General features: G+C 45.9%; 7 protein-coding genes and 2 non-coding genes across 9 annotated transcripts; 8 read left to right on the top strand and 1 right to left on the bottom strand.

Moving 5' to 3' along the window:
- Positions 1-603: 603 nt before the first annotated feature.
- Positions 604-4,733, top strand: JR316_0009765 (uncharacterized protein; the record flags this gene model as incomplete). Its single annotated transcript, XM_047895449.1, has 5 exons — positions 604-682; positions 761-2,400; positions 2,449-3,214; positions 3,802-3,877; positions 3,938-4,733. 5 exons carry the CDS (start codon positions 604-606, stop codon positions 4,731-4,733), a joined length of 3,357 nt encoding a protein of 1,118 aa, XP_047745168.1.
- An 895-nt stretch (positions 4,734-5,628) lies between these two features.
- JR316_0009764 (Cytochrome P450 monooxygenase 103) lies at positions 5,629-7,429 on the top strand (the record flags this gene model as incomplete). The annotated part of the gene is made up of 9 exons (XM_047895448.1): positions 5,629-5,727; positions 5,798-5,960; positions 6,174-6,270; positions 6,321-6,444; positions 6,494-6,613; positions 6,669-6,840; positions 6,902-7,008; positions 7,065-7,201; positions 7,261-7,429. The coding sequence occupies 9 exons, from the start codon at positions 5,629-5,631 to the stop codon at positions 7,427-7,429; spliced, it is 1,188 nt and encodes a 395-aa protein (XP_047745167.1).
- Positions 7,430-8,763: 1,334 nt separating this feature from the next.
- Positions 8,764-10,851, top strand: JR316_0009763 (Cytochrome P450 monooxygenase 103; the record flags this gene model as incomplete). The annotated part of the gene is made up of 12 exons (XM_047895447.1): positions 8,764-8,853; positions 8,915-9,022; positions 9,077-9,205; positions 9,260-9,422; positions 9,475-9,558; positions 9,608-9,704; positions 9,754-9,874; positions 9,923-10,036; positions 10,102-10,273; positions 10,327-10,433; positions 10,489-10,625; positions 10,680-10,851. The coding sequence occupies 12 exons, from the start codon at positions 8,764-8,766 to the stop codon at positions 10,849-10,851; spliced, it is 1,494 nt and encodes a 497-aa protein (XP_047745166.1).
- Positions 10,852-11,585: 734 nt separating this feature from the next.
- JR316_0009762 (Cytochrome P450 monooxygenase 71) lies at positions 11,586-13,469 on the top strand (the record flags this gene model as incomplete). The annotated part of the gene is made up of 10 exons (XM_047895446.1): positions 11,586-11,768; positions 11,864-11,993; positions 12,057-12,140; positions 12,200-12,296; positions 12,350-12,464; positions 12,529-12,642; positions 12,699-12,870; positions 12,926-13,032; positions 13,091-13,230; positions 13,298-13,469. 10 exons carry the CDS (start codon positions 11,586-11,588, stop codon positions 13,467-13,469), a joined length of 1,314 nt encoding a protein of 437 aa, XP_047745165.1.
- Positions 13,470-15,106: 1,637 nt separating this feature from the next.
- Positions 15,107-16,169, bottom strand: JR316_0009761 (uncharacterized protein; the record flags this gene model as incomplete). The annotated part of the gene is made up of 5 exons (XM_047895445.1): positions 15,107-15,265; positions 15,341-15,362; positions 15,412-15,521; positions 15,710-15,913; positions 15,972-16,169. 5 exons carry the CDS (start codon positions 16,167-16,169, stop codon positions 15,107-15,109), a joined length of 693 nt encoding a protein of 230 aa, XP_047745164.1.
- Positions 16,170-17,820: 1,651 nt separating this feature from the next.
- Positions 17,821-20,048, top strand: JR316_0009760 (Caffeine resistance protein 5; the record flags this gene model as incomplete). Its single annotated transcript, XM_047895444.1, has 9 exons — positions 17,821-18,239; positions 18,294-18,377; positions 18,434-18,730; positions 18,789-18,850; positions 18,901-19,236; positions 19,289-19,528; positions 19,586-19,652; positions 19,712-19,828; positions 19,889-20,048. The coding sequence occupies 9 exons, from the start codon at positions 17,821-17,823 to the stop codon at positions 20,046-20,048; spliced, it is 1,782 nt and encodes a 593-aa protein (XP_047745163.1).
- A 2,276-nt stretch (positions 20,049-22,324) lies between these two features.
- On the top strand, positions 22,325-24,862 carry JR316_0009759 (uncharacterized protein; the record flags this gene model as incomplete). The annotated part of the gene is made up of 4 exons (XM_047895443.1): positions 22,325-22,354; positions 22,408-22,563; positions 22,612-24,082; positions 24,210-24,862. 4 exons carry the CDS (start codon positions 22,325-22,327, stop codon positions 24,860-24,862), a joined length of 2,310 nt encoding a protein of 769 aa, XP_047745162.1.
- A 187-nt stretch (positions 24,863-25,049) lies between these two features.
- On the top strand, positions 25,050-25,139 carry JR316_0009758. Its single transcript has one exon. It is a non-coding gene; the product is annotated as a tRNA-Pro (tRNA).
- Positions 25,140-25,311: 172 nt separating this feature from the next.
- On the top strand, positions 25,312-25,410 carry JR316_0009757. Its single transcript has one exon. It is a non-coding gene; the product is annotated as a tRNA-Val (tRNA).
- Positions 25,411-25,639: the final 229 nt, after the last annotated feature.

The raw sequence follows: 25,639 nt of genomic DNA, 5'->3' as shown, positions 1-25,639 counted from the left end.
GGAAACCCGTTGAACTCGTCGCGTTGCATTTCGACATAGACAGACCCTGGACAGACCCTTGATCCAACCTTAACGCGCATACATTTCAAGATACCAGGTTGTTTGGTTGTATTGACACGGACACACACCGTCCGCGTCTGGAGAAACTTGTCTCTTTCTTCCTCTCTCCCATCATGTTTCTCTACAATCTCCGTCCTGTGAATCGGCGTGAGCGTCTTTCTGTGTTTTCCGTTGTCCCTGGAAGAACAACTTTCCAAATGTATTCGCACTGATGGTCTATAATGGCATATAAGGCTCAAAATCGCAGACCACAACCGAAAGATCTCGACTGTGAAAACATTTCAAGTTTCTACTTCAGAGAATCCGAAAAGATGGGGAGGAGCAGTGAACCAAGCAAAGCGGTGGTTTTATGGCGGAGAGAATGCTTCATAAAACTCGGCCTTGTTCGTTCACGGTTTTCACCCAAATCTGCGACTGCTTTTCGTTCTCTCCTTCAAAGTTCGACCAACCCGATGACGCCCACATATCGCTACGCTCAGAATACACCAAAAAGACGCACCTGAATCATGACACGACATTCACTTAATCTGCCATATCTAATGTATGGTCGGGTTCTCGCCGATTGACACCTCCGAAGAGGCCCCAAATATCTTCTTCGAAGACCTTGCGGCGTCAGCGTGCCGTGCGTACCTTTTGTTCACCTTCCAGTTCCAGAATGCCGTAGCTTCATTGTAGCCGATATGAACACAACACCTTCTAGCTTTGACTCGCCACCAACGTGGATGGTTCACTTCATCCCTGTCTCTCAACCCTACCTCCATGCCCACAATCCGGCGCAGAGTCATTCGTAGGAGCAACGCTATGCGTGTCACGAATCACGACCGCGATCGGCGGGACTCTGGTGGTCTCGAGAGCCTGTCGTCGAGCGTCGCACCCCCGTGTTACACCTCCCAGCGCGGGCCTGGCTCTTCTGTTGCTGCGAGCGATGAAGCCCCTCCCAGCATCGCGCCGTCAGAAGACAACGACAGTGTATCCATGCACTCGTGCCCGGAGATTTCCAATCAGGAAATTTTGCCGTCTCCGTATTCCACAGAGGACCTCTTCGCTGATATGCATCGCATGGATGACGATCCCGGTGCAGGGCCTGTCGTAACTCCCTCTATCCAAACGCACAGCTGCACCCACGGGTACACACATACTCACAGTCAATGCACATTCGACAACCCACCGCCACCCGCCACCGCCGACTCGCATCTAGACCATGCTCACTCCATTGCACCCACCACATCCAGCCCCTTTCCCGCCTCCGAGTCATCATCTAGCCCGTACCCTTTCGAAAATCAGCGACGAACCACGCGACGCTCCTCGACGCCCTCCACCCCATACGCAACTCAGCGCGGCCGTGCCTCCGATGTCTCTTCTCCATCGCCACGGCCCATTCTGTATCACCACCGGCACATGTCGCAGCCCGCTGCGATTGGACACCTCACTCAGCGCTCACTCAAGGCCGGGTACGAGCTCCACCTCGACCCGGACGACATTCTCGCTAGCGAAAACGACCCCAACAATAGTAACAACAATACCCCGCCCGTGCACACGCCCCTCGCGAATAGCACAATTACCTTTCTCCAAGACGATCCCTACGCCTCACCTTCCCCGGCCAATCATCGTAGTGGCCGTGCGACCCCACACGCGCATCGTCGTGCGTACAGTGCGCTGTCCACAAGCCACCTCCCCGCATCCGCTTCTGCCTCAACCGCATACCTCCCAACAAATCAACGCGCGACGAACTATGTGTCGCTTTCACGTAAGAGCACGGCGTCGAAAGGCTCATTTTTTGCGTTTGGACGGAAGCCTACGCACTCGTCGATTACGGGCACTTTTACCATTGATCCAGGGTTGCGCGTGCCCGTAGCGTTGCTCAAAGCCGTCGAGCCGAGGGCGCTGGCGCGGGCACTGTCGACAGCGGCAGCAGGTGGTAAAGGGGTGAAGAGTGACGCCATGTCTGCGTCATTGAGAAAGCCGGTATCGTCCAATAAAACGCATCCACAAAGCAGTAGCAACACTACTGATGTTGCAGACAACGGGCCGAAGCCGGGGGTCCGGCGGAAGAACCTGGTGCTGGAGGTGGAAAATGGGGGGATTGATGTGGACGTGCATCTCGTGCCTGAGATGGCTGCGAGTACGGATGGATTTTCGCGTCGGAGGTCGGTTGATGCGCGTGCGCATGTGCAGGAGGGGTCTGGGTTTGTGAGACGGCCGCGGTCGAGCACTCGGCGGACCCTCGTTGAGGGTGAGGTGAATGACCTCCCACCTCCGACGCTCATCGATCTAAGGCTCAAGGATGTGTCGGGATCGAGACGGAGCAGGTCAAAGGAGTTTCCTTTGATTGCGCGTATCGTACGTTGTGTTTTTTTAATAGGTTCTTTGAAGTTAATGTAGGTTTAGCACGCACCGATACCGCGCCCGCCATTTCACCTCTTTGCATCGACTATCAATATCACACCAGACGACGACGCGGATGTGGATTCGGTTCCTGCGTTGGATGTTGGCAACATTAACAGTGATAAACTCGTACAGGAAGCCCGGCTGTCAGCGTCGCTGTCGCCTCCCCTCGCGTCGTCTACTCCCACCAATACACCATCCGTGCCCGTGCCAGCACCGACCAAACCCACTACGGTCCTCCGCAAACTGCCCACTCTCGCGCGCTCAAACTTGACACTGCACCTCCCCACCTCCTTCCGTGGGCCGCTGACGGTGCATGTTGCGGCGGGCAACATCGATGAGCATGTGCGGGTGTCGAGGGGAGTGAGCGCAGCTGCTGTGGTACTAGCGGAGAGCGCGGGGATGCGGGGGTTTTATGTTGGTGGGGAGGGAGAGGGTGTTGTGATGTCTGGTGGAGGAGTTGTAGTAGGAGATCAGAGTGCGATATCCTACCGGCGTGTAGTTGATGCAGACCCGGGCGATAACGATGCAGCAGGGTACGCTAACCTTGTGCCTTCTGGCACTGATGATCAGGGGGAGGAAGGGGAGGAGGAGGGGGATGGTGAGGTGGACAATGAGGAGGAAGAGGATGATGAAAATGCGGAGTGGTTGGGGGACAAGGTGGATGTGGTGGTTGGGGATGGGAAGGTGTATTTGCAGTTTGTAGGGGAGGAGGATCCGTTTGGGCATAGGAGGGGGTTTTGGAGGACTTTGTTGTTGGGGGGTATGAGTAGGTGAGGTTGAAAAATTGTGGGCTGCTGGTTGCTGCCGCAAAATTATGCAAAGTACCTGTTAGCTGCCTTGGACTTTTGCGATGGACATTTTAGCACAAGGCGCGATTTATATAATTGTAACATTAGTGTATTATGATGAATCTGTGGACTATTATATGATATTGATCGCGGCTTATCCTCGCTTGCCCCTTCTTGACATGATGACAGTTCCGCAAAGGATCTGTTGAGATGATGTACACGGGCGCTTAATGGAAATTGCACTCTTTGCTCCATGCAATGTACACTGGACAAAGTGCTACCAGCATTCTGGCAATCGCAAATATCTTGTGGCATAAATAGGTTTAGCATGAGATATCACTGGCAGCTTGAAGGTAATTCTGATGATAGTTCGAGTCATAGTGCCACGAGGACGGTGGATTGGAAAGACAGGGGGTTCGGGCGGTGATGAGATTCAGAATACATGCTTCAAGTGGCCTGGCGCTGCACATGATGATTCCTCTGGCCTCAGGCCTTAGGATTTAAGCTTTAGGCCCCAGGGCCTCCGAAGTCTCTCCTATAAAAGCATACCACAGATGAAATCAAGTCCTTGACTCGTTCCTCCTATCATTTTGTACCGCGTTGTTGGCAGATATCTTTTCAAGATACTATCTTACCATGATGTGAGTTGACGGGTGACTGATAGATGTACTGGTGGATTGAATTCTTTTTTTTGTGGTTAGGTTTTACTCTGCGCAGAACTGTCGGCATCCTTATCAAGTACCAGCGCCCAGGATACTAGCTTCCAACACAGACGCGGCGGACGTGGCGCGGAGATTTCATGGATTGAGTCGCATCGCTGAACATGAATTGTTGCCTTTATGTCTCGATAATGATTGGATCTTCCTCGGGGACATGGATACGCGTGGATCACGGCGAGGCAGCAACTGTGAGCAATCTCTGAGTGTGCTCTCTCGGCCCCTGACCTTCGGGTCCCCGATGACAACGATGCACCCGCCCAGCGAACTATGCTACATCGCTGCTGTGGTGCGGGGCGTGACTCTCCAACGGTACTATACGAGACAATGTGGCTGCTTCTCTGATGACGGAGCGATGCTCCGCCGCGCAGAATTGGCTAGCTGTGGGCGCTATCACAGACAGGGGCTCAGCCGGGACGCGACTCTCACGCGTGCCCCGCGATTGCTGGATTTTACTCGGAGTCTCGGCGCGTTTACGTGGGGGTATCTCTCTTTGCCGGGTGAGGACCAGGTCTCTTCGTATTGCACTCTTAGCAATAGGATGCCGCTCTCCGAGTGTCTTTTGCAATTGTTCACAGCTATAAAGCGGCCTTGGGCGCAGTATAACAGGAGTACTTCTATGCAGTGCGATACGTCGACGCCACCTGCCCCGTTGACGTATTATATCTTATGCTTCATCCGCGACTACGAGAAAGCACGGGCGTTGCAAGTACTGGAGGTGAGTCGCCAAATCTCTCGAGAACTTGTGTCGGATTTTGTCGTGCTCATTTTGGTGGTATAATCTGTGATAAAATGATATATATTCATACTAGGAGTTGGATACCCTGCGGGACCAGATTAAATTGAAAAGAAGGCATATCAAAAGTCTAAACTTGAGGCTTCTGTATCTGAACAGGTTGCTTGATCTCAAGCCTGCGCCTGAGATACCCTGGAAACTTGACTGATGCTGAGGTTTATTTTGAACGGTTTGTAGAGTAATGCATGTAGGAATCGTTTCCAACTTTGAAATTATTGGTATATTTTATGCACAATTTTATCATGATGTCGCTATTAGCTCCAAGTATAAATCAGGCGTCCGACGGCGTCGAGTTTGCGACGCAAAGGCCCGGATGGTAAGATAGGGGCGTTGTTATATTTGGCCCACTTGAAGTACATTGCCGCATCTCTCACGGGAATGAATGCTTCTTCGTTTAGTTCTACCATTCAGTTTACGCATACGCTGCTCTATTGGAAGCTACGACTGGTGAACTCACCATCCATCTCTGACGACTCAACGACCTTATTTTTCTGGAAGACACCTTGCGTAGATGACCATGTCTTTTGGTGTCCTTCAAAGCCCAGAGATAGCTTTGGGCCTCTTTCTTGTCATTCTGTTAGTCAAGTGGCTTTCTTCACCGACGTACAAGGTGCGAAAGCGGCCCTCGACGTACCAATATTTTCTAACCCAGTCATTTGGGCATTTTGAAGCTGAGGCACATACCTTCACTGGGCCATTCTGGGGTGTTAACATCTTACATCGATGCCTTCAAATTTATCTCTCGAGGACACGAAATGATTCAAGAAGGGTACCTTCATGTATGTGTTTCCTGTGTATCTTCATGAGTGAGATTATAGAGGCCAGCCCTTACTTGTCACCGCATTTGAAGCATTACGGATCGGCGTTCAAGGTTTCCACAATGTCACGGTGGATAGTCGTTGTATCGGGCCCACAAATGCTGGACGACATTCGACGAGCAACCGATGATCAGCTGTCGTTTCGCGAGGCTATTGCGGAAGTGAGTTTTTTCCCCCAATATAGTTGTCCAAGTGAAAGCGGCGTCCTATATTTATATTAACGCCTTCCAGGTTGTGCAAACGGATTACATGATAGGCCCCCAAATACGTCGAGATCCTTACCATGTAAACTCCGTCAGAATGCAGCTTACGAGGAACCTGGGGGTACGATTTGATGATATTAAAGATGAAATTTTTGCTGCCTTCAAGGACCTTATTTCAACTGCAGATCATGGTGCGCTTTCCGTCACAGCCAGTAACCTGGCGTAAGCTAAACGGTACTGAGAATTGTACGCTAGAATGGACGGAAGTTCCTGCCTATAGAACTGTTGTGAAAGTGGTTTGTAGGACTAGCAATCGCCTATTCGTCGGGTTACCCTTGTGTATGGCAAATGAATGATTCGTTGTTTTTTCAGGGAAGTTAAATTTTCTAATTGTGGCTACGCAGGTCGGGATCCTGACTTCAAAGAGTTGACCGAGCAATTCACAATGCATGTTATACTGGGAGGGCAAATACTCAATCTGTTTCCCATGATGCTGAAGCCGTATGTCCCATATGCCTCTCAGCATTTCCATAAGTTAATCAGCTTTGCAGCATTATAGGAAGATTTTTGACCAGGGTGCCTAGCAACATCAAGCGCATGGTACACCACACAGGTCCATTGGTACAAGCCCAACTGGATCAGGAAAAATCTACGGAGGGTAATTCTGAAGCGCCGGTAAGCGCGCATGGCGTACTTCATCAGTGACAGGCAAATTGAAACGTAGACGAAGAATAATCTGATTAGCTGGCTTCTCGAAGAGGCAAAAGGGGAGCAAAGGACTGTACAGGACATTGCTCTTCGCTTGTTGACCATAAACTTTGCGTCAATTCATACCACTTCCATGGTGAGTCAAATCATCTGTGGTAACATGAATTCGTGTCCGAGATTATATCAACTAGGCATTGACAAACATTCTCTATGATCTTGCTACGTACCCTGAATACGTGGAACCTATGAGGGAGGAAGTTGAGAGAATTATCGAGTCAGAGGGCTGGACCAAGTCATCCATGGGAAAAATGAGAAAGCTCGATAGCTTTGTGAAAGAGTCGCAGAGACTTGCAATTGGGTCACGTAAGTACTCTTCGAGATCGTAAAGCGTTTACACCTCTTTTCTGAATGAGTTCTCTTCCAGAATCAATAAGGCGAAAGACTCTGAAGGACTTCACATTTTCAAATGGTCTGACTGTACCGGCCGATACTCATATAGTTGTTGCCACACGTCCAACGCACCTTGATGAGGTCCGCTCCAATATATTTTGAATATAACGACTTCTATACTTATGCATTCTTCTCAGGGAAACTATGAAGATCCTGACAAGTTCAATGGTTTTAGATTCGCTCATATCAGGGAGGCAGAAGGGGAAGGGGTCAAGCATCAAATGGTCTATCTAAGTCCAGACTATGTTTTATTTGGAACTGGGCGTCATGCATGGTCAGTAATTTCTATATGCCTTTCTTTTTCCAAGTACATTTACTTCATTTCTTACTCAGCCCGGGACGGTTCTTTGCTGTTAACGAGCTGAAAGCTATGCTTGCGTTTGTGCTACAGAACTACGACGTGAAACTCTCGGAATCGGAGCGTCCTAAGGAGCAATGGCTCCAGGGTCAATGTTCACCTAATAAAACAGCCAAACTGCTGTTTAGGAAAAGAGTGTTGTGAACTTGCTCTTGATGGCGTAGCTTTACTGTAAGGCTTTGACCATGAAAAGATAATTTGTCTGTATTATGGCTGTAAACAATCCCATGTTTTCAACATTTTGTACTCCAACGAGTGTTGTTGTTGTTACTGCTTACTATACTACCAAAAAGCCCTTAACAGAGTTGCCCGGTGTGTAGCAGCGGAAGTCACCCGAATTCTTCCCTGTCCTACTGAAATCACCAAGTGAGATAGGGGTGAAATAGGGGCTGTGGGAAATTTGTCCTTGTTTCGGCTACCAAGGGCTACTCACAACCATTGAACCAACGCTTGACCAATGCTGTTGCTCCAGGATTGCCTGGCAACATCCCGGTTACTACACCTCGAAGTTAAATGAAGCACTCTCCTCGGCTTTCCCACTAATACTCTATCGTTGGTTCGGCTGACACAGCGCTGTTCGCCTTCAAGTGCCCAGTGCCCAATTTTTCCCGATGTTGTGCCTCTGCCACCCTACACCCATTGTACGCTCGATTCCAATTTGAAGATCACTTGATACTAGGCTGTCCCGCCAAAAGACCCTGGAATTACCATCGGACTGATGTCATCGATACGATTCGCCTGACCAGAAGAACCATTTATCCGCCGTGGGTGTTGCAATTTGGAAACTCAAAAAGATGATTTGTCGCTACACGTCTTTACACGTACTTGCTGAAGGATATTTGTGCTCACGCATACATCTGGAAGACTCGGACGATAAAGAAGTGTGCTATAGTAACTCCCGATGATCGAACAGTACCGCTGACGCCAGTGTTAGGGCATTGGATTGTTATTCGATGACTTCTGAGCTATGCGTGCATACGGCGGCATTTTGCGAGGATGAAGGAAATGCTTTTTGATTCAGAGAGTTGGCCAATGTGAGTCAGTGTGGCCAAGACTTCTCCATTGACATCTTCTCTAACATGCAGCAGGTAGGAAGCCCACGCATGCATTAACAATCGGTTCGTAGTGTCGATAATGCCAAGCAAAATACACACAGAAGATCAGATTTTTGAACGATATTAATGGAATATATAATCACGACTATGGTTTATCTAAGACCGATTACTCTCGCGGGACCTACCTCCGGCGGTGACATTAGAATCCCATGGGTGTGTGTGTAGCTCACCCAACAATAGCCACAACTTTGACATTCCAAGATCAAAGACCAATATGGCACGGATGCAGAGGAGGAAAAGAAGAATCTAAAGGTGCACTGTGAATATTTTGTGTATAAACGATGCTAGTGTAATTGACGATATAATAAATAGGCCATGTAAATCTGTCTGCCTTTCTGCACGGTTTCTATTCCCTCAACTATCATGATCACAATGCTTGGTGCACTCCCAACAACTGCGATTCTGTTAGGGGCCTATTTTCTAGTGAGATTTATTCGTGCACCCACTCATAAGGTATCAATACATCAACTCTTCTGATTAAACTATAATCTCACGGCCTTTACTTACTGTTCAGCTGGGGCACATCCCAACAGTCGGCTCTTCTAATATTTTTCTTTCTTATTTCGATGCCCTCCGATACTTTCGAGAAGCACATGAAATGATTCAAGAAGGTTACGAGAAGGTACGATATTCGCTCAATTGGAATTTTATCTCTGCTTAACCCCTCTTTGTTTAGTACAATGGCACCCCGTTTAAAGTATCAACGATGGCGCGATGGTTGGTTATGGTTAGCGGAAAGGATATGATCGAAGACCTCCGTCGAGCAAGCGATGATGAACTTTCGTTCAATGATGCCGTTGGAGAGGTATTTCCTTCAGCGTACCTCGCAAGAACAATGTGCTCATTGATGATTTGCTAGTCGATTCAAACAGACTATACCATTGGCCCCCAAATCCGCACCGATCCATATCATACGGCTATTGTTCGAACACCTTTGACTCGTAATCTTGCCATAAAATTCACCGATATCAAAGATGAGATATCCACTGCCTTCGAGGAAATTGTACCCAACACAGGCAATGGTACAAATTTTCATTTTTTAAGCACATTTCAGCGGTCTGACAGGTATACCAGAGTGGACAACATTCCCTGCTCTGTCTACAATCATGCACATAGTCTGCCGTACGAGCAATCGACTCTTCGTTGGCCTTCCCCTATGTGAGATATGCTTTCTTGCCGTTTGTAACCGAAATTGATTATATTTCAGGTAGGGACCCCGACTGGGTCAAACTGAATCAACAATTTACAGTAGACGTAATTGTTTCAGGGCAAATCATCAATATGTTTCCGCCAATCCTTAGGCCGTAAGTTTAAAAGCTGGATCGTAGTGCTCCTCTAATAGTTATTTATCAGTATCGTCGGTCGCCTTCTTACCACTGTGCCATCGAGCATCAAGCGTGCTATGAAACACATTGGCCCCCAGATTGAAGCTCAACTCGAACGGGAGAAGAATTCCAGTCACGACGATAATCCTGTATGTTTCATCTCCCTCGTATCTTATCGCCGCTAATATATTGAGTAGAACAACCTCATAAGTTGGTTGTTGGATGAAGCACAGGGACCCCAAAGGTTACCTCGCGATCTTGTCACTCGTGTCTTATCAATCAACTTTGCTGCGATTCACACAACTTCACATGTGAGTCGACTATGAACAACTTGTGCTTGATACTTCATTGAACTGACACACCGGTATCCTTATAGGCCTTAACACACGCCTTGTTTTATCTTGCCTCATGTCCAGAGTATGTTCAGCCAATGCGTGAAGAAGTTGAAGCCGTCATTGAAGCAGATGGCTGGACTAAATTGTCCATGGGTAAAATGCGAAAGTTGGACAGTTTTATCAGGGAATCACAACGCCTTTCAATCGGAGCTGGTAAGGGTGACACTCCCTCAAACGAATCGCTGTTAATGGACCCGTCGCACTAGTAATAATGAGTCGCAAGGTCGTCAAAGACTTTACATTTTCGAATGGTGTGACTATCCCTGCGGGGACACATATCGCGGTCACGTCAAACGCCACTCACATGGATCCTGTACGTTTTCCTTTAGCATTATTGTTCATCGCTGACTCTTTTTTCTTCTCCAAAGACACTCTATGAGGATCCTCACACTTTCAAAGGATTTAGGTTTGCAGAAATGCGGGAAGAAGAAGGGGAGAGCATAAAGCATCTACTCGTGTCTCTCAGTCCAGATTACTTGGTCTTTGGGTTAGGGCGTCACGCATGGTATACTCGAATACCTTTTATCATTTTCAACTTCGAGCTGACCATTTTTACTAGCCCTGGTCGTTTCTTCGCAGCAAACGAACTCAAAGCAATGCTTGCGTATATTTTATTGAATTACGACATTAAGCTACCGAATGATGGACCCAGACCCCAGAATCAATGGTTCATGGGTGCTGCGTCACCCAACAGAACTGCGGAACTCATGTTTAGGAAGAGAAAGGATTGAAAAATATTGCGGGACATACTTTCGGTCGTTATAGGCTGACCAACGGTGAACAGAACTTGTCGTTAGGAGATAAGATGTTGTGTCGGTATGTGTTTAACTATATATACCGTTTTATCAAGCAGGATCCACGTTTTTGAGCTTGCAAGAACTACACTGCCCCTTCCTTATCTGTCATGTTTTTCCTACAACCCAGATTGTTGGGGAGAGCTGCTGCCAATGCTAATCTCAGACAATACCTAGACCTCCAGAACCTTCTATTTTGGAATGAAGCACATGTTAGACTTCAATGGGGACAGTTCTCACCATGAACCTTCGGCCCCCGCTGACTATGTTGCAATCCACAATCACTTTCAACATGAAGTCCCGTACCCTCTAAATCGGCAATGTTGTTATATTAAGCTGGACTTCGGCGCTGAATTCTCTATCTTTCTACTACCCTCTTCTATGCTTCGTATCAATGAACGAACAAACTCAAGCTACAGTCCAAGTATTACTCCCGTTAGTAATTTTTGTGTTTGCACTGACCAAATGGTTAAGGGCAACGACACATGGAGTCAGTTGTTTCGAGTTCTGCCTCTAAAGCTAGATACTAACTACGTTTGCGCAGCTCGCGCATATACCAACAATAGGTTCTTCTGGTGTAATAATGTCCTACTTTGACGCTGTTAAGTTCATTCGACACGGACATGAAATGGTGCAGGAAGGCTATGAGAAAGTGAGGGGTTATTAAATATATGGTCTTCTTAAGCAAGAAACATGTTAAAATCGACCTTCCTTTCTGCGAAAAGTATCGGGATGCTGCCTTCAAGATTTCAAATATAGGCCGATGGGTAGTGATGGTCAGTGGTTCTCAGATGCTGGAAGATATTCGGCGAGCATCTGAAGACCAGTTGTCATTCGACGATGCTGTTGGAGAAGTATGTATCGTAAGAACTCTGTGCAGCCACACATACTGACTGGTATTCGAACGGCGAGATAGGTGCTTCAAATTAACTACACCATGGGCCGCTAGATCAGCGAGGATCCCTATCACGTTGCAATTGTGCGAACATCACTTACGCGAAACATTGGAACTCGTTTTGCAGATATACATGATGAAATATTGACGGCCTTCAGTGAACTCATTCCGACGTCAAACAATAGTTAGTCTTCATTCAAGGTGACTCTGGGATGATGGTTTTCAAACTTATTGATATCAATTACAGGCTGGACACTTGTACCCGCTTTGGAAACAGTCATGCACATCGTCTGTAGGACAAGTAACAGATTATTTGTTGGCCTCCCGTTGTGTGAGTGGATACGAGATTCCTCATTAAAATTTTCCGAATAACCGTTTAATCAATCGCAGGTCGCCAGCCAGACTATGTAAAACTTAATGAACAATTCACAGTTAACGTGGTCTTGAGAGGAAATGTGATCAGGATGTTCCCCCCCTTTATTAGACCGTAAGCATGATTTTGAGTGTACATTTTTTGTATATGGAAATTAACTTGAGCAGTATTATGGGAAGGTTGCTTAGTACCGTCTCATCTGACACTAAATTGGCTGTTTCGCATCTTCAGCCTTACATAGAGAAACAAGTCGACTGTATTCAGGCAGGGGGTGTTCCACAGGTGTGTGGATTTCAAATATTCAGGGCCAAGTGGCTACGCCGCTGAACATTTTACCAACTGCTAGAACGACTTCATCTACTGGCTTCTCGAAGTAGCGAAGGGATCCCAGAGAACCGTCCACGATATTTCGTTGAGGTTGCTTGCGATAAACTTTGCAGCGATTCATACGACGTCACATGTGCGTTTGATACCTATTTCTCAAATACGCATTATTGTTTAACGTACATTCACCAGGCGCTTACACATGCGCTATATTACCTCGCCACGTACCCTGAGTACGCGGAACCTATGCGGGAAGAAGTCAGGGTTGTAACAAATGAAGAAGGGTGGACAAAGATGGCCATGGATAAATTACACAAGGTGGATAGCTTTGTCAGAGAATCACAGAGACTAACCGCGGGTGGAGGTGAGATATCGTTAATGTCTATAGAATCCCAACGATTTCTCACTGTCACTATTAGTGGCATTGGCTCGCAAAGTCCTAAAGGATTTTTCTTTCTCGAATGGCGTTACAGTCCCTGCAGGAACGCACATTGCATTTTGTAGCTATTCCACTCATACCGACGAGGTAAGCTGGGCTGTCTTGCTAATTGCAGATAAAGAGTCGAATTGATCCTTCGAACCAGAGAAATTATCCACATGCTCGAGAGTTTCAGGGATTCAGGTTTGCAGACCTAAGAGATAAAGCAAGCACAGATTTAGGGAAACACCAAATTGTTTCACTCAGCCCAGATAATGTTACGTTCGGAATAGGACGACATGCCTGGTCAGTTACAACCAAAATCATCTTGACCCATTGTATGCCTTGATCTGATCAACTCGACCAAATCTAGCCCTGGCCGCTTTTTTGCTGCAAACGAGCTCAAAGCCATGATTGCATACATTGTCTTAAGTTACGATGTGAAGCTGCCGGATGAGTGCAACGGAAAACGCCCGCCTGACTTGTGGATAGGGGCAAATCCTATCCCTAACATGAAGGCCAAATTATTGTTCAAAAGGCGGTAATGAATACGGAATATTCCATTGGCGAAGAAATTTCCGTCAGATACATAAGAAATATACCTGCATAACTTGTTCAAGTTGGATATGATGACAACGCGAGTTATCAGATTACGCCAACCTCCGGGTAGTTCCGGAGGTGTTGTGCTATTAGGCATGTAGCCAAGTTGCCGCAACACCAGGCTTCTTCAGAAATTCACCGAAGCTATGCCATTGATCCAGGGAGCTTGTCGATGTTCCTCATAGGTTGACATAAATCCTTTGTAAAACAGTTGTTGAGTAAGTGTAATACATCCTAAAACTTGTGTGCTCATTTGGTGTTAGGTGTTATCGTGAAGTTATCACCTCATTGTTTGACAGCTTTCCCCACAGCTATTTCTCGAACCACCACCGCATTCCCAATGGAGACAACCATAATCCAACTTCGTCTTCATAATTCTCAAGCACACATCTCTATGCTAAGCGATGATGTATTGTCACAAATCTTTCTTCTCAATTCTCGATTCAGTTTCGACCACCCACATATTCCAAGCGTCACCGTAAGGAACATGACTCATGTTTCTCATAGCTGGCGAGAGTTGATTCTTGGATATCCTCTCATCTGGGCAACCTCATTGGACTTTGCGGATACCATGCCATGGATCCGTACAGTTCTTTTACGGGCAGGACAGACTCCACTCACTGTCATGTACCCACCGATATTTGATGGGGCTTTGACTGGTAGAGGTGTACAGGAGACGTGGCGTTTCCGTCGGCCCTCGTTGGTCTACCTACACAACAGATTGGCCAGGATCCCGACGAGGCCTGTAGATCACGATGACGAGAAATTTCATCTGGCTTTATCCCTACTCCCCTCCTGTCGCCTATTTTCCATGGTTGTGCGGGACACAGGTCGTTTGGAGAGTGTAGAAGCTAAAATCTCGGCGACAATTTCTGCAGCATTGCATCTCGAAACTCTAGCACTTTCAGTGTATGCCGGCTTCAAGGAACTGGTCATGTTTAAAGAAGGAGGGTTACAAGTTAAAAAAGTCCATTTCTCAAATTGTTGCCCACAGTTGGAGTCTCCTGTTTTTCAGAATCTTTCCAAGCTCTATGTTCAAGGACCGCCGGTCATAGGATTTCCATCTATGAAGTGGTTACACTTGTTAGCTTGTCTGAACCGGCTTGAGACATTGGGGCTTTACAATTGCTTCAAAGAAGATAATCCCGCCAGCCCGGATGGGAACCACGCAGCTCAGCCATCATTTCCCGTTTCTTTACCACTGCTCCGTTCGTTCAAACTTTGCGGAGAACAGGAATCATGCACAAACATTATCACTCATATCGACATTCCACCTGCTTGTGACATTCGTATCCGTGTTTGGGGGATTAGGGATAACGCATATCTGCTACCAATGACCAAGGCTACTGTGAACCAGCTAACCGTACGCGCCGCTGCTCAAAAGGTTCACGGTCTTTCCGTCGAGTTATACTCCAACCGAATGTTGCTTACTAATAACCACCACACATTAGACAAAACAATCTTCTCTGTATTGTGGATTATCGATCGATCAAGCTGCAAAGTCATTCCCGCTGGCATAGCGTCTTCGATTGGAATGGTTTTACAAGCCATTGGCACAGACGTAACGGACCTACACCTTATCTTATGGCAAAATGACACTCAGACGCTTGACTTCTTTGTTGACTTTTTCGGTCATTTTCCGAACGTAAAACATCTGCGTGTCAGTGATAACCCTACACCCAATAACCTGCTCAGCTTGAACCTCGAGTTTAATCGTCTCGGCAGAAAGCTTTTTCCAGCGCTGTCAACGATATTGTTCTATAGAGTAGAATTCAGAACGCAGCAGTTTGTTGACAATCTTGTTGCGTTTCTATACCAACGCCACGATGATGGAATGCCTATTCAATGCGTTGAGGTGAAATGCTGTCTTGGCGCATCAGTTCAAACCTTTGTGAGTGAGCTGCAAGTTCTCGGCTGCCAGACTCAGTGGGATGGACATGTATAGTGTAGTGGAATGGGCTTGTTTGTACATTGTTATAGTAGCGGCTTTTACAATTCTATAGTACAACAGGTCCGTGTAATCAAAACAAAATGAGAGTGCTCTGATGAAAGCAAATACAAAGAGAACAAGAGAATTGCAACCTATGGACTAATTAATGGTAGATTGCTGAGAAAAGGTAGTGGATAAATATTGGATATGTATGACACAGTTCTATTGCTAGCCATAAGCATCATACCACCAAACCAGCTCTGGGATGTTATTAATACTGATAATCAGCACTATCCATCCGAGATAGTAGTTGAAGGGTTGTCCCAAGGAGACAATTATATCGGTACTTTCAAATCTTTCGTCATCCATACTGATTGGTTGAGGAATCTCGCTGAAATCGGAATATGCGTCCATATCCAGATCAGTGAGGATGTCGGTGGGAAGGTCAAACTCAAAACCCTTGGGATACAGATAAAGTCAGCAGGGAGAGCATATAGCATGCCAGAATTGTACTCACCGTGGATACTGTGTCTTCCACAGACTGTGTAGGAGCTAATATCTCTTGGTGCAGCTCAGCTTCCTCTATCTCAACATCCTCGAGGCCCCGCAGGCCCTGGCCTGCGTTCTCGGTTGAGCCAACATTGGCAATAGGCTCTCGTTCAATCGGGTGTTGTTGAACACTTGTAATATCTTGGGGTGAATTAGATGAATCCATGCTAGTAGTCCTGAGGCTGCTGAAGTTGAGGACTGGGTATTAAAAGTTTAACGTTTAAACGCTGAGGTCAAGAATTGTAGCCACTGAACTGATAGGGGCAACGAGGTTCGAATTATTGGCGTGACCAGTCGCGATCAGTCATCCCACGTGACTCTAGAAAGCAAGTGGACCATGAGTGTGATTTTGTCGCGTCCTGAAACCTCGCTTTCAATGGACTCGCTGACATTGACTACCGTAAAACTTTTGTTTTCACTCTACTCGTCGCGTTGAACGCCAACCAACGCGAAATAACCTTTAGGAATATATATCCGCATATAAGAATGGGTGCCATGCTTTTGTTTTGTCAGATTTGACTTACTAGTACTTTTCCAATGCCCACGGAGCGATGATGCGTATACTGCTACAAACACTGGCAATGCGCTAATGCTGCCTTGGATGACGCGGGAGAGGTAGATCGGAGATACTGTTTAGCCTCACCCTTCTGAAATGCATTGTCCGGGGATGCCAGAAGTTTTTTCCACTGAGAGCTCAGGAATGTCCTCGCCGGACTCCATCAAAGGGTTTGCTCTACCTTTTCATGGACCATGGGTCAAGGAGTGATGTTTATCATAGGTATCAACAGTCCGTTCTCGTTTACTTTTCTTACAACTTGACAATCATCTACTGAGATTTGCCCCATCTCTGTTGTCTTACAGGTTCTGTCAAGCATCACATAATAAAAGTGGGTACCTGAACGGTTCACTGCCTGGGACTCAGTATGGATTTCTTTAAGTCAAAGATCAATGCCATTGCAGCATTACTCATGATTGTGGCATTCTTCCTACACACGCGATCAGTCGATGCTTTACAGAGTCTGGGCCTGGGACGCATTTATTTCTGCAGGTATGAGTGCTTCAGACATGTTCTCTAAACGTAATGAGATTCATTCTCTCAGTACAGTGCTGGTACTCATTCATGCCTATGAGATGGCATCATGATGGTCCCGGATGACGCGGCATCTATAAATAACCCGCAGAGTCAGCTCCCTTTCATGCGCATGTAATTTGACATTACGTCCGTTTTCCGCTGTGCTGTGCAACATCCTGAAGCACCCTCACTTATTATATGTTCGTCTTTGCTAGATATATGCTTTGTCAGTTTCATTTGATACAACCCGTATGCTTTACTGGAGTTCCAACACTCTTCGATCGATGACACTTTTTGTTTACGAGGTACAATGGGAATTTTTCAAAGTTTCGATTCACCTTCCTGAGTACTAGTACTAGCAATGGCGACCTTCTCTCGATGTCGATGCCGGTGGATCGGGTATCGAACTCATTGTTGTAAGTACTACGTAGCATTCGGCATCGACAAAAATAGGGAGGCTTCTGATGACCAATCAAATGCATTACAGGTCCGATGCGAGTTTTACGAAGCTTAATTTACAACACTCATGTTATGAACCTGAGTACCCTTTGGACTTCGAGTCAAAAATTGCCCTAGTGGGCCGGCAACGGCGATCGCTCACTCGGTGAGTCAAATCGCAGTGATTGCGACTTCCAAGGAGTTATCATGGAGGAGAAGGGACTCGTCTATATAAGCTGGTTATCAACCAGCTGGAATTTTTCAGTAAACTTATTCCCCTCCACCTTCCCCGCAGACCTCGACTCTGATGTCTGATACTTTTAGAGATTCAACCGTAGGCGTTTTCATCAACATCCTTTCCGGAGGGCGATATTTGCCCTATCCAGATCAACGCCCGGGGTGGACTGTCCCAGAAAGCTTTCTGGTGAATACCGCTTCTTCATCTGCAACTGCCACTTTCGTATCGGAGAAGAGGGATCCCACTGTACCAACTCGGAAACCGAGTCGCGAGGACATCACAGAGGAATCTCAAACGCCAGCGCGATTATCAGAAGATGGCCCTCCTGTACCCGAATCTCGTCGAACATCACTCTCGTATGCCGAGAAGGGGGGAAAGGGTCGTTATAGTGTAAATGTCAACATGGTGCGCGAAGAGACCATTCAAGACACACACTCTGGAACTGTAATTGTCGATTGGTATAACGACCATGACCCTGATAATCCGAAGTGCGCCTTTTTATTTGTCGTTGATTGACGATGGATCGCTAAAAATTATGATAGAAACTGGAGCTTGAACAAGCGCTTATTTGTTCTTGGCCTGATATCTCTCTTGACATTCAGTGTCTACATCGGATCAGCTATATAGTGAGTGTCTGCGCATTTCAATCTTAAGTGTGTCAATTTAATCTTCTCTCCTCCAGCACTCCATCTATACCAGGAATCATGGAACATTTTGACGTTTCAAAAACAACGGCGACATTAGGACTCTCTCTATACGTCATTGGCTATGGCATTGGACCTTTAATTTTCAGCCCATTGTCAGAGATTCCGTCGATTGGAAGAACACCAATCTACATGGCGACTTTGCTGATATTTGCACTGCTTCAACTCCCCACCATCTTTGCTCCTAACATTCAGACTCTTCTTGCCATGCGCTTCTTTGCCGGATTTTTTGGCTCTCCTGCTTTAGCCACTGGAGGCGCTTCTATCCAGGATATGTATGTCATTCTAATCATCGTTTCTACATTATGCTCATGACTTCCCCCCGAAAAACAGGTTCCCCATGGTCAAACTTCCGTATGCTCTAATCTCATGGGCTATAGCAGCACTCTGCGGACGTAAGTAATGGACTACTGCTCTGATTGCTTGTTTTACTAACATACCTTAGCCGTTTTGGGACCTACCATCGGCGGATTCGCGGCCATGAAAGAAACATGGAGATGGCCAATTTGGGAGCTATTTTGGATCGCATCTGCTGCGTTTGCAATTCTCGTATTCTGGCTCCCCGAGACCTATGCCGAAACCATTCTCCTGAAGCGCGCCCGTCGGCTGAGAGCATTGACCGGCAATCCTAACCTCTTCAGCGAAAGTGAAATTAAACAATCCCAGATGAAAACATCTGAGGTTCTTTTCGAGGCGCTTCTTCGTCCCATTCAATTGATGTTCGAACCTGCAGTTTTGTATGCCAACATTTACATCGGATTGGCCTATGCTATCTTCTATTGTGAGTCAAACCTTCGAAGAAACACATTATGTTTGTTAATTTCTATGTACAGTGTGGTTTGAGGCGTTCCCATTGGTGTATAACGATATCTACCATTTCAATTTGGGACTATCCGGTCTTCCGTTTTTGGGATTGATGGTGTCAGGCATCATTACAAGCTTGGGATACGTCGCATGGAATTACTATCGTGTCGAACCGGAGTACAGGAGAACAGGGAAAATTATCCCGGAGTCCCGACTCGGCGTCGCGCTCTTCGCTTCTGCTTTTATTCCTCTCTCCCTTTTCATGTTTGGTACGTTCTTTGGTTAAATGTCAAATGAAAAAAACAAGTGCTAATGTACGATTTCAGGATGGACGTCGAGGGCTAGCATCCATTGGATAGTTCCGACCATTGGTGCTGCATTGTATTTACCTGGGTACGCAATTTTTTCAAGTATCCTTAGTGGTTTTTTTACTAAGGCGTCGACCTCCATAGGTTATTCCTTCTCTTCCAGAGTGTACTCGTCTACTTGCCATCATCGTATCCGAAGTACGCTGCATCTATTCTTGCAGGCAATGACCTCTTCCGGTCTACCGTAGCTGGATGTTTCCCGTACGTATAAATTTGCATTGGCTTGAAATCTTTCTTGCTAATATATGCCATATATATTAGTCTTTTCGGAACACCTCTGTATCACAGACTCACAATTGGAGGAGGCTGCTCCATGCTTGCTGGCCTGTCCATCGCGTTGATTCCAGGACTCTGGATTTTGTACAAATATGGCGATCGGCTAAGAGCTCGCTCGAAATATATCGATCCAGCGGACCTATGACCTTTCGTTATCATACTTTTCTTAATCCTTGCATACATGATCATATTGTAGCATACATGTACACCCTCATTTTGTATAGAGTAGATTGCTGGCCAAATGGCCTGATAGCACGGTAACATTTACGAGATTTAAGATATAATTTGCTTTGGAGTTGCACCCCTTCCTGACTCTCTAATCAAACTGCTTTGGACTCTTGAGGTCTTTGAAACAAATTTGACTTTGTGAAACATGTACGGAAGCCTGTCGCATATTTGTTTCCCTGTACGCAGCTCTACTTGACATAAATCTTGTCAGTCTTACTTTAGAGTCGCGCATAGATCTTGTACGGCCTCATTAAGTGCAGTAAAAAATTCCTTTCAGACCCATGTATATTCCTCATCCTTTCTCCAGTGTTGTATATCTCCGTTGTTTCCGTCTTGATTATGGAGGTGCTATTTGCATGTTACACCCTCCAGTCACTGCATTGATGGCATACATCATTGATGCCCCGGGCAAGGATCCGAAACCACCCTTTAGGTGATAGGTGGAGGTAAGTCATACCATATGAAAATGAACTACAAGCCACAATTTAAATATTCGTACCTTGGGACATTGACCAGTTATAGCAAAAAGGGTGTCAGAGCACGTAGCGTCATCTGATATCTGACCTATCGGGGCAGTTGCTGAAGCCGCAATACGGAGAATACCTAGTACATTATAATGTTTAGTTGACATTTAATCCATAGAGACACCTCGCTCGGAGGCGGCACTGACAGCTGCCGTTCAAGGTTGAATTAAAGAAACAGCGAAAGAGTTCATCGTCTGCGTTAAACTTAACAATGTTATGGGATAGAATCCAGTTGTATGGAGACTGTTGCGCTTACCTTCACTGCTCCTGAAGTAAGGTGGTCACAAAATGGCTGGATGAGGTTTGGACAATTGAATGTCGATATCAAATCATTGTTAGTTGCGCATGTGAGTTGACCAACTGCCTGGTCGATTAAAAGTGCGTATAAAAGGATCTAAGGGGAGTAGTATAAGCTTTGTTCAGCGGTAGGCTCCAAGAGTCAATTGAATACATATACTGACCGAGTATCTTTTGATATTCATCGTGCACAAGCTCAGAGAAAAAAAATTGGCCTTGAGGGTCAGTTGAATGGCAGTTCCGAAGATTAGAACTCAGTTTCAGGAGTTACTAGACATCATTTCTTCCCCTGTACTACTTGTCTGAGCTCTTATCTGCGGCCAGTGCCTACATCAACCGAGTTTAAAATGGAATTGAATGCTTTGAAAACAGGTGTCAAGACACGATGTCAAGACGCCGTGCTTATCACAATTTTCTGACTGCATATAACCTTAAATCTCTGTCAGTCAGCGTAAGTCTGGCTACTTGACTTTCTTGATCCTTTGAAATGCCTGCCACCCTCAGGCCTGTTCGGTGAGTAGGGCATGTGATGGGGCACACTCAGGCTGAATGGCAATTTCATTGCGAGATATTATGTAGTAATTTAGGTTTATTTCACACTAGTCTATTGTTGCGTGGGTTGGACGTGATGTAGAATTTTCAAACAAGAAAGATTAAGCAAGTCAAAGGCTAGAACCTGAAAGTCTGTTCGACTCCGATTCAACGTTGTCGGAAGGTTCCGGCCGATCCAACTCTTCCACTTCGCAACATAAAATTTTTACCCAAATCCTCCCAAATCCAGATCCATAGGCTCTCTGAAAAACCTCATTATGTCTTCCGATTCCAAGGTTTACAACTTGCGCCATGAGAACAAATGTTATATATATATCTCAGATAGGTGGGTCCCCATCTATACATCATTCCCATGAAGAGCGTGTCCGTGAATGTATCCTGGACAATCTATCGCTACTTGACGTGTTGGCAACTACTGCGAGTCATACAACTTCAGCGTCCCCAGGCTCTGATAAAAGTTTGATGTTGAAGGGTAAAGTACTCCCAGTCACAAATTTTGTCAAGTGTTCTCTAAGTAAGTGAGCCATTCCTCACCGCAATTTCCACAAGTTCTGGAACCGTCATGCGGTTTCTGAATTGATCACATAATGTTGCGCAATTCAATTTGACTTCCGAGCGAAGCAACGGTTTTCAACTGAAGTAAAGAAAAAAGTAAACGTTGAGTGATGCGTCCAACAAACATTGGCCCGGGGCCGTGAGTACAATGATTATGTAACACAATATTCAGGCCGCTTCGTGTACTTGGCAGTGAAGTTATCTTTTTTCCCTTGTTTGATTCACTGCCTCGGTGCACAATTGTGCCTTTAAGTTTCATTTAAATATGGAAACCGATATAAAATTTGACGAACAGGTTGACAAAATGCTGTATCCTTATAACGCCGGAGCTGAGTACATATTTGACAGGACCACCAAAAGCCATGGACCATCGACGACGAAGCTTATAAATTTGCTCCAAAGAAAGAAGGGAATCCATGGCAAAAATTGCTAGAACCCGTGTTGCAGAAGGAAAAGATACGATGCGAAGCATGGAAAGATGAAGTTGGGAATCTTCTCATCTTTGTAAGACCGTTTCTTTTCTACCTTCTGAAACAAATTCATCCATTATAGGCAGGTCTTTTCTCTGCTGTCGTGACAGCATTCATCATTGAATCTTATAAAACGCTTCAACCTGACCCGAACTTGGATATTGTGACCTTGCTAACACAGATATCTACCAAGCTTCATAATCCTGGCAACGATACTGTTCCTGTGGCTCTACCATCACAATTCTTCTCCCCCACTCACTCCGCCATTCGAGTCAACGTCTTTTGGTTTTTATCACTCATTCTTAGTCTCACCACTGTCCTTGTAGGAATTGTGGCCCTGCAATGGATTCGAGAGTACCAAGCTTACCCTGGACAATCTGCGCGCAATTCTTTTGCGATACACCACATGCGCGCCGAAGGAATGGATAGATGGCATGTCTGGGATATCCTTGCTGCTTTGCCTCTGATGCTACAAACAGCCGTCGTTCTCTTTTTTGCGGGGGTGATTGATTTCTTGGGTGCATTGGGCAGTCAAGCCGTCACTGTATCTGCTACAACTGTGGTTGCAATGACTCTTCTATTTTTGGTTGTCACGTTTACACTTCCAGCAATTCAGGTTGTATACCTACGATTTTGCCTTGTTTTCTCTGTCCCGTCTGCCAAACCTCCCTCTCAATGTCCGTTCAAGTCTCCACAAGCGAATATTTTTCGGGTAGGGTTGGACACTTGTCCTCGGTTGTTTGCGTCAGTAATGCGCTATCCATTACGACTCATGCAATACGCCGTGCGTCCAATCCTGCATCATCGTCAATACAAACGAATCGCCAAATTGTTTGGACATCCTTTGGCTCATTCGATGGACCAATCCAAGCTGCCTATTCGTTTTCACTTGCTATCCTTCAGGTTTTGGAATAAGAATTGGATCGATTTTGATCTAATCTGGCTCCAAGTGCGCGATGCCTACTCTAGGTACAGCTACATGGCTCCTGCTATCAAAAATGACGGAACTGAAGATTTCACCTCTCAAATCCCCCCAGTCTTCGATGTCATGTCTGCGGTACGCGACTTTGATATTTTCCTAGAGGATACAGACAGATCATTTGATGTATATCACTGCTATACTGATTTGTCCAAACTCATGACAATGTCTCAAATTAACGACTATGGTTATCGTGCTATCAACATTCACATTCTTTGGGGACGAAACAAACATTTTCGTTCATTCATTCCAGTCACCGATTTCTTCACGCCAGATGATGACTTCATCGACTGTTTGAAACCCGATGTCGCTGGGTGGAGCGGCGGACAAACGGATGAATATACCCCAATTTCAAATGCTATCAAAATATTGCATGAACTGAATATGAACAGATTTCTTAATTTTCGCACTTACCCCGGATTACATACTCGTCAGATTCTGCATCACGAAGAGGTCAGACTCCGCATACAACATTACTTGTTTGGAAAGAAGATAATTATTGGTTCTGATATGCATTTCCCCGCTTTTCTTCAATTTGGCTACCTCGGAGGTCGCAAAAACCGTCGGACCCGAGGTACGTGTTATTCATCCCACAGTCAATTCCCATTTGATGTTATCATACTTAGCTTTAATCAGACGTCAATGTGTAATGGTCTACCAGCGATTTTTCCGGTATTTGTGTCAGCCAGACACTATATTAGAACCAGGGGATCTTCACACTCAACCCGAAAATTGGAATAACTTCAACCTCCTAGGCATGACTTTAGCTCAGGAGATCAACGAAATCGCGCGAAGCGATCAACAGAATGTCGTTCCTGAGACTGTTGAAACCTTTTTACAAGACTTGACTTACAACCTCAATGAAACCCTTTCTGACGAGCAACCTCGTCTTAATGTGCTTTATGCCATGATTTACGCCTCCCTACCGCTTAGGTCAATCGGAACAGCGTTACAAGAGAGGAGCGATGTAAAATCTAACATCAATGATCTTTACAAAAAGCTTCTTTCAATCATCCAACAGTACATGAACCGACCCGCGGATACACATTACGATCCCTCGCTAGCTGTTTCGGTCGACACCATCCTTGAACGCACTGGCGACCCCTTCGATGTATTGGCCTTTATAACTCAAACTTCCTGGCGAGGTCTACGTAACGGTGTACCAGCGCCCAGTATTAGTGTACGGCGGGTCCGAGGACCATTTAAACATAAACACGATGAGATTACATTCCAACAGACTACCATGGACACTGGCTTCCCGGCAGGTCAATCCCATATGTCTAATCCACTTAATTCAACAACACCAACACCACGAGATATAGAGGAGGCAATTTCGTCATCAACTATTCCTTAATGTCGGCTTCATATCATGTCATGCTACCTACTTTCAAAGTTTACTGTAAATATTTTTTCATTTTGTCCTCCTTGCTGGTTCAGTCCTCACATATAAAATTAAAAAAGAAGTAGTGGCAACCTGGCGGCAACCAATCCATTCCTGGGGCAGCCGCGGACATGTTCTAAATGTGCCAATGTCGCATATCGGCCTTATGGTCTAGTAGCATGATTCTTCCTTTGGGGATTTGTAATCTCTTAATTGGAAGAGGTCCTGGGTTCAATTCCCAGTGAGGCCCTTTTTGAATACCCATGCTAGTATCTTCATGGTTGTTGAAAGGAATTTTTTTGATTCGACTCTGTTTTGACAGAGGCATTCAACTTACCCGCCCGGTGCGTAGATAGCAGCGATCCAAAAAGTCACCTGTCGTACACGGGGAAAGCCATTGTACTACGGCACACTTGCCCCAAGGTTCAATGGTCTAGTGGTTATGATTTCTGTCTCACATTGAGATTTGCCGGATTTATTTGGCACACAGAAGGTCTCCAGTTCGATCCTGGATTGAACCATTTTTTTTCAACCTCAAGCATCTTATACCCTTAAAAAGCCCATCATTTCCCAGAATGTTACACCCTGCATACAACTAGTCCATCTAACCAGTACTCTATAAACCACAGTAGTTCTACACATCGGACAACCCACAACTGTTACATTATCATGGGGGATTGGTTACGAACTCAGGAAAAGTAATTAAGTGTCGTTAGAGTATGAGTTCATACGGGTATACGTTTATGATAC

The sequence above is a fragment of the Psilocybe cubensis genome, chromosome 9, assembly GCF_017499595.1.
Source record: "Psilocybe cubensis strain MGC-MH-2018 chromosome 9, whole genome shotgun sequence".
In the NCBI taxonomy this organism is placed as follows: Eukaryota; Fungi; Basidiomycota; class Agaricomycetes; order Agaricales; family Agrocybaceae; genus Psilocybe; species Psilocybe cubensis.
The sequence above is the reverse complement of the archived record's forward strand: the minus strand, read 5'-3'. Positions and strand labels throughout refer to the sequence as shown.